Source organism: Gigantopelta aegis, chromosome 6 (assembly GCF_016097555.1).
Source record: "Gigantopelta aegis isolate Gae_Host chromosome 6, Gae_host_genome, whole genome shotgun sequence".
NCBI classification, from domain to species: domain Eukaryota; kingdom Metazoa; phylum Mollusca; class Gastropoda; order Neomphalida; family Peltospiridae; genus Gigantopelta; species Gigantopelta aegis.
Window position 1 is genome coordinate 49,864,737 of NC_054704.1, and position 8,025 is coordinate 49,872,761.

The 8,025-nt window shown below is 35.6% G+C and overlaps 1 protein-coding gene across 1 annotated transcript; it reads left to right on the forward strand.

Annotated features, from left to right (window-relative positions):
* The first annotated feature begins 674 nt into the window (after positions 1–674).
* LOC121376207 (dentin sialophosphoprotein-like) lies at positions 675–4,663 on the forward strand. The gene is made up of 2 exons (XM_041504025.1): positions 675–3,957; positions 4,360–4,663. The coding sequence occupies exons 1-2, from the start codon at positions 988–990 to the stop codon at positions 4,618–4,620; spliced, it is 3,231 nt and encodes a 1,076-aa protein (XP_041359959.1). The 5' UTR covers positions 675–987; the 3' UTR covers positions 4,621–4,663.
* The last annotated feature ends 3,362 nt before the right edge of the window (positions 4,664–8,025 follow it).

Consider the following 8,025-nt stretch of genomic DNA (forward strand, 5'->3'; position numbering starts at 1 on the left):
TGTGTGGGACCGACACTTGATATTGGTACTATCGAAACGACAAATCTTGAAGTAGAGAAAATAATTATTAAAGTATGTCTTTTATCAGTTACTTTCTGTTATAGGTCAGTTACCATTGTTCATGTTCGGTGAGGTTCATATAACTGTAACATTGTATAACACAGTTTACATAATGCATTTGTTTCATTAAACATTTAATTGACGACTGTACGACGAATTGTAGAAGTATATACGGTGAATTGCTATAGTTAGTTTTAAAATCTCGACTGACATTTAAACTGTTTACTCAAAATCAACAGTTTGTCCTATTTGCTAAAAGTCTTGATTATAGGTCTGTAAGTATTGCTTAATTAGCAGTTATACATTTCTTTAAGTTAATGGTAAAACAAGTTTATTACTGTAATTCAGTCATGGTAGCAAGATATGTAGCTATATATATATATATATATATATATATATATATATATATCGCTACAACAGTACCAATATCTGGTGTCTTTCCCACAGTGATACCGAGAGAGTAAGTAAGGGACCACCTGGTCGTCCTTATGGTTTGATGTGGGAAATTGCTTTTGGCTGCGTGTGTTCGCGCAAGATGATTCCTCATGGGTGAAACTCTTCTTGCCTTATCATAATGGGATTTAATTGGAGGTTTTAGTTGCAGTCACTCTGCTGTTGCAGTCCTCGAAATAAGCTGGGTATTATTTATTATGTGTCACCAGACACCTGAGAAAATCGTGAAAACCACGCATTGCAAACAAAAACGTGATCACAAACAAAGCATTGGTTAAGGGAAAATACCAACACATAGACGTAACCAATACAAGACTTGATCTTTCGTTTGCGAATTATTTTGGGGGCTGTGTTAATGTGATCTATTATTCCTATCCAAAATTAGTATGTATGTGATAGCAGGTAAGACATAATGCACTACGATAAACTTGTTTCTTTTGTTTGTACTTAATATGGTATTGCTTGTATTTCAGAATGCTGAATAATCCTGCCGTTGTGAATTCTTTGGCCAAACTAAGAAAGAATAGAAACAAGGAGAATCCTCTTTCTGGGAGTTCTGATCACTTATCTTCACTGATATCAGATGCAAGCTATGCATATTCTCAGTTATATGGGGAATCTTCAACGTCACAGGTATTGTCTAATACAGACACTAATGATAAAAGCAGAAGGATGGCCAACAGTGGTTTTGAGTATGGCGACAGAAAAGCGTCCAGAGACGCAGATAAAAGTGAAATACAGAAAAAGAGAAAATATGAAGAAGACAGTCATGATAATTCCAAAAAGCAAAAAGTGTCACCTTCTGTAAGTGTTAGGGGCAGAACAGCAAAAAGGATTGTTGATAAATATCCTGGAAGTTCTGGCCCTGCCAACATACAAAGGGAAAAGCACCACACAAGAAATGGTGACCCCGGAGACAAGACATTAGACAGCTGTTTTAAAGGTGATAAACATTCATTAGATAATGGGACCAAGGATAAGAAAAAGGCACACGAAAATGATAAGAGAAGAAAAGGTGAAAAAGAAACGAGTGTAAAAAAAGATGAAAAGGAAAAGAGTGTAAGAAAAGGTGAAAAGAGTGTAAGAAAAGACCACATATATGAAAGGGATAAAAAGACCATAAGTACCTCCAAAACTGACCACAGTACAATCGGAGCAACTGAGAAATATGACCAGAAAGAAAGAAATGATAAGAGAAGAAAAGGTGAAAAGGAAAAGACTGTAAGAAAAGACCACATATATGAAAGGGATAAAAAGACTGTAAGTACCTCCAAAACTGACCACAGTACAATCGGAGCAACGGAGAAATATGACCGGAGAGAAAGAAATGATAAGAGAAGAAAAGGTGAACAGGAAAACAGTGTAACTAAAGACCACATATATGAAAGGGATAAAAACACCAGAGATACCTCCAAAAGTGACCACAGTGCAATTGGAGCAACTGAGAAATACGACCAGAGAGAAAGAAACTCTCATTCTGACAAAACTCGACATAAACGTTTGGACCCAAGAAGTCATCAAAGTTCCCCGTCTTCCAAAGGTGTTTGCACAGAAAACACTGACCTGGGGAATGGTGCAAGTCATTTAACACCGATTTCAGAAAAACGGGCTATTCTGGAAGATGACGTTGAACACAAAGACAGTATCAGTCATTCCGATAAGAAAAAGTATACAGAACCTGGTCAACATGGTATTAAAACAAGAGATAATCCAATTCACTTGACACAAGGGTTACCGAACCTGGTTAGTATGGAATGTATTGATCACAATATTATACCCGTTTCATCACCAGTTTTAAAACAAGTAGTTGATATGGAGAGTGGTGTTGCTAATGTTGAACAGAACAATTGTCCAGATAGTTCACAAGTTTCACCAAAGACAATTTCTAAGGAAGCTGATGATCTGGGGAGTACTAGTCATGCACCATTGATTTCACAAAAAACAGTCATTCTGGGACACAATCCTTCACCAAATAATATCTGTAGTGATGGTGATAATAAGAGTAATTCAGCACGGGTGTTGGCAAAATCAATTGGTCTTGAACATGTTCAACATGTTATACAGGTGGATGATGTGCATGATCGATCAATAATTTTAGAAATAACATTAAATGTGAAAGGTGATGTAAAGGCTGTTAAACAGAGAAATAGAGCCCGCAATATACCACTGGCTTCACTCAAACGAAAGCAGGTACGAGATGGTGATACAACTACAAAACAAAGCGACAGTGCAGTTCATTTAGCAAAAGAAATTATTCTGGAAGGTGGGGACCATATTGATGATGAGGTGAATCATTTGCTGCCTTCACCAAAGAAAATTCGTATACAATATACTACTGTTTACAGTCCTTCAAGTAACAGTGAGAATAAGGCTTTAAAGGGATTGTCATCTGCAGCTGAAACTGATGAGACAAACGACCATGGTAAAGGTGCCAAATGTCATGAAACTGATGAAGAAAGTTCAACTTCAAGTTCTGATGAAGAAAGTTCAAGTTCTGATGATACATCATCAGATAGTGACAGTGACGTGGGTGAACGTAATTCAGTTTACCCTGCATCAAGTGGAATTCATAACAATTCTCAGCAGATTGTGAATGGTTCTGATAATCCACATGTTTTAAAATTATTTGACAGACTGAAGCCCTTAAATGAATTGTTAAGTAGCATGCTGAGTAGTCAGAATAGAAGAACGGATGCATCCAAGACGGATGTTTCTAAAGTTTCAAAAACTTCAGTGAGTAGCAAACAGACAGGTAAAGGAAAAGATTCCAAAGCAAACGATGCTACAGCAAAAATAGTCTCAGATAAACGTCATACTATCAGTGACAAAGACAAACCAGTTTCTAAAGTTTCAAAAACTTCAGCCAGTCACACACAGACAGGTAAAGCAAAATATTCCAAAGCAAAGGATACCACAGCAAAAATAGTCTCAGATAAAAGTGATACTATCAGTGACAAAGACAAACCAGGTTCTAAAGTTTCAAAAACTTCAGCCAGTCACACACAGAGAGGTAAAGCAAAATATTCCAAAGCAAAGGATACCACAGCAGAAATAGTCTCAGATAAAAGTGATACTATCAGTGACAAAGACAAACCAGTTTCTAAAGTTTCAAAAACTTCAGCCAGTCACACACAGAGAGGTAAAGCAAAATATTCCAAAGCAAAGGATACCACAGCAAAAATAGTCTCAGATAAAAGTGATACTATCAGTGACAAAGACAGTCCAGTTTACAATGAAAACAGTATTAGGTATCCATGCATTTCATTGGATGATGAAGATTGGTCACTGCAGCTGCACGTGGTCAGTGATGAAGAAATAAGCGATGCTAGCTCTTTAGAGGATGGGGAATTACAGAATGAATCTCCAGATGACTACATTGTTAGCAAACGTCTAACTGAAAGAAAGCCCAATTTTGAACCCCTAATCAAATTAAAGACACCAAACATTTCAGCATCCACCAGTGGACAGCAAAGAGGACAAAGAAAGGGAACAAAATTGAGTATGGATTTATACCGACCTATGATTGGTGAATCAAGTTCTGATGAAGAAAGTTCAACTTCAAGTTCTGATGAAGAAAGTTCAACTCCAAGTTCTGATGAAAAAAGTTCAAGTTCTGATGATACATCATCAGATAGTGACAGTGACGTGGATGAACGTAATTCAGTTTACCCTGCATCAAGTGGAATTCATAATCCACATGTTTTTAAATTATTTGACAGACTGAAGCCCTTAAATGAATTGTTCAGTAGCATGCTGATTAGTCAGAATAGAAGAACGGACGCATCCAAGACGGATGTCTCTAAAGTTTCAAAAACTTCAGTGAGTAGCAAATTAAAGACACCAAACATTTCAGCATCCACCAGTGGACAGCAAAGAGGACAAAGAAAGGGAACAAAATTGAGTATGGATTTATACCGACCTATGACTGGTGAATCTCATTCTTCAAATCAAGCCACCAAGGCATTTTCAACGTTAAAGGGTTATAAAATACCACGGAAAAGTTCCTTGGGCTCACAAAAAAGGCCATTTTCAGATGTCGGCAGCATTGACAGGACTCCTAAGAGAAAAAGACTTGAAAAATCACCCAGTCAATCTGTAGGCTGGTAGTCTGACAGTGATTTGATAAAAATAAATGTATATATCAAATTTACATATGGCAGTTCTTGTTTGTACATGTTTGTACTGAATGTTTGAGTGGATATTTGGTTAACTGCATATCTTTATGTGGGCTCTGAAAAGAATTTGACTTGTCCAAATAGTTCCCCAGCAAGAACGTGTTGTTGTCATTATACAAATATTAACATCTACAAGCACCTAACAATTAAGGCCTGAATAAATAAATAAATAAATAGATGATGAATGAATGAATTAGTGAGTAAGTGAGTTCGTGAATGAGTGAGTGAGTGTATGTACGTATGAATGAATGAATAAATGAATGAATGGATGGATGAATGGAAGACCAAACAAATCGTGAGGGTAGTTAACAAAACGACGCCAATGCATCTGCATACTACGATGCTCAGTCCAGTCATGAATGTATCTCAAACAATGAAGAATCGTGAAGATGATGTGACAAAATTTAATGTATTTATGTTTATAATATTCTTCCACAATATCGCATTATTATAGTGTAACTTATTATGGTAGTATTAAACAAAATAACTTCCGTCTGGGTCAAAGTTCGAGGTGCACCAGACACCACAAGTCCTGTGATTGGTGATAAATGTGAGTGTGTTGGTTGTAAACAAAATAGTTTCATCTGGACAAAAGATATATGCAATTTTAGTTCATCAAGTACCACTGTGTCAAGTAGCCTTGTGCTTGAAACATGTATGGGGTACCTGTAAAAAAAAGTACTCGAATTTTGTGCGGAACTAAAGTCCAAACCAAATTGTTAACAACTACAATAAATTACTCTCCTACCTTTAATTACCAGACACAAGTTGTGAAAAAACCATTACATGACACAGATTCCACATATGAGACTGTAACGATGTCGCCAGTATCGACTTCGCTGAGATAGCATAAGGCAAAATACATGCAGTTTTCTGCCGTCTGCCATTTGTTTTTTTTATGGAATACTCTTCAAGAGGGTGAAAGCCTGCAAAGTTTGTGACATAATTAATATAAAATCAATGATCTCTAGTGGTATCATTAAATAAAAAAATAAAAAATAATAATAAAATTAATATGACGTCATCACTTTTGTTTTTTTTATATCATAACATGTTATGACGTTGTTAGATTAAGTCATATCATTTCACCCCCTCTTGGAGAATATTCCATAAAAAGTCAAAATGGCAGCCGGCACAAAATTACATGTTTTTCGCCCTATGCGATCTCAGCGAAGTCGATATAGGTGACATGGTTATCATCTAGTATGTGGAATCGGTCATTGTAATGTTTTTTTCAAGATTTCTGTCTGGACAAAATGTGGGTAAAATCTAACGAAAAATAAAGGTAGGAGAGCAATTTTTCGTAGTTGTTAACATTTTGGTTCGGACTTTAGGTAGTCATAGACGCTACCCGTTATCTCAGAAACGAGCAGCTTGACCCCATTTTTTCTGATTCACTTTGAGAGTGAAGGGTGGTAGTATTTATATCCGTGGTGTTTATGTTGATTGATACGCTGAAGGTAGGAGTTTTAGCCACATGTTACTATTGTCGTCTATGGGATTTGATTTGGTAGTATACACCATATAGCCCATCCAGTGCATAATATAACATATTATGATTTTGTCATTTTATTTAATTAAAGTATTCTGATTGATTAATTAGCCGTCACTCGACCATGTAAGTTCACAATGACCTTGACCTTGACAATAGTCACTGTACATGGCTCTGAATGGAGTTTGAATCAAAGTTAGCACTGAGGAAAAGTTGATTTTGGCCTATAATTCATACTGTAACGATTTCAATAATTTCTTTTTACATGGTGTTTGACTTGCCATATACAACTGCTCTTAAATATGGTATTATATGTAGGCGACCTGAACTAAGATTTTAATAGCAATTTATTTTTATATTAAAAATAGCATGTGCCAATAGTGGGTTAATGTCTTTAGTTTCCATCAACAGTTATTTTTTCATGTAGGCCCTATAAAATTCGGAAAACTCAAATTTATAAAGAACTCGATTTTTATTGTCATTTTGACATATTTATAGGGTGCTAAGTTATATTTTAGACAAATTTGTAGTTTTAAGTAAGTTTGAAGAAAAACGTTACCAAAGACATAATTAAATTTGTTGTCACTATTGTGCCTTCTGTTTTATTTATACGTAACAATAAGCTTGTTAAACATATATTTAGATCTCAAGGTCGATTTTTTAAAAATAATCACTTCGTTTGCTCTCATGAAGAGCATTTTAAGTCTATACTAGATTCAGAACCAATTTTTTCAGATTTGATTATCTGCCTTGGAGTAGGTTAATAATTTATTTTATTGTTAAAGCTGTATTACCCAATGTTACTAGCTAAATAAAAAGCTCGATTACAGAGTGTAGGAATACATCCAATATACATATTGTATTCATCTGGATTAGAAAATAATGCAAGAAAATAGATGTTCGGGTAATTGTGGTTTTTTCCAGTAATTAATTAAAAATAAATGTGTGAAAACTGCATATTTCCAGACATCACAAATATTAAAACCTCCAACTACAGTAGGCTATAAATAAAATATAGTCAGGAATACTGGTGGCTGCCAATGGTTTTGATGGTGCATTATGGAAATCAACATGGCCGATGGATTTGAGATTTCCCATACCTGGTAAATTGAAGACACCCTCACCCAGAATACAGGATTTCCTCCCAACACTAATGTTCAGGACATTAAGTCATTACTTCATACAGGTACAGTCATGTTGGTGTTTCCTTTCCCAGACAGTGTATTTTTTTAACACTGATATTTCTTTGATGTGCCTGTTAAGGTCTTCATAATCTAGGGATCAGTCAAGTGCACGTATTTTAATGGAATTCTTTAAATGGGTAGAGGTACTCTGACGATCTTTGTTGTCTCTACATATATACCTGAGTACACACACCCAACTGACAGTAAATATCTTCAGAAGTTTTATTTTAAAACATTTTGTTGTTTAATATGACATATTGCATTTGTACAAAACTGTATGCAATATATGCCATATGAGATGTGCATTATATTAGTTTGCACTGTAGAAACAAAAGTTTCAGTGAGGTTGTTAGTTTATGTCAAAATACACCAGATTTCTGGTTGTCATAAAAACACATAGCTGGACACGTTTTGAAAAATGTATGTTATCAGTATAGGTAGTACTAAACCAAATAACTTCCGGCTGGGTCAAAGTTCGAGGTGCACCCAACGTTTGATAGAGAAGTGAACACTACAAGTGTCAGTGGATTTGATGTGGTAACAGTATGGAGCACCCGTATAAAATAAGTATCAACACTTAACGACTAGGTCATAAGCCTTCAATTCTGTCTTGTGCTCAGAAATAGCAACCCTTTGACCCCATATTTTTTTAGTGAGGGTT

Excerpts from the sequence above, each read along its gene's own strand:
- LOC121376207 (XM_041504025.1), top strand. The coding sequence starts at position 988 with ATGCTGAATAATCCTGCCGTTGTGAATTCTTTGGCCAAACTAAGAAAG. Across the intron at positions 3,958-4,359 it reads TCAAATTAAAGACACCAAAC|ATTTCAGCATCCACCAGTGG; the intron begins ATTTCAGCATCC and ends AAGACACCAAAC.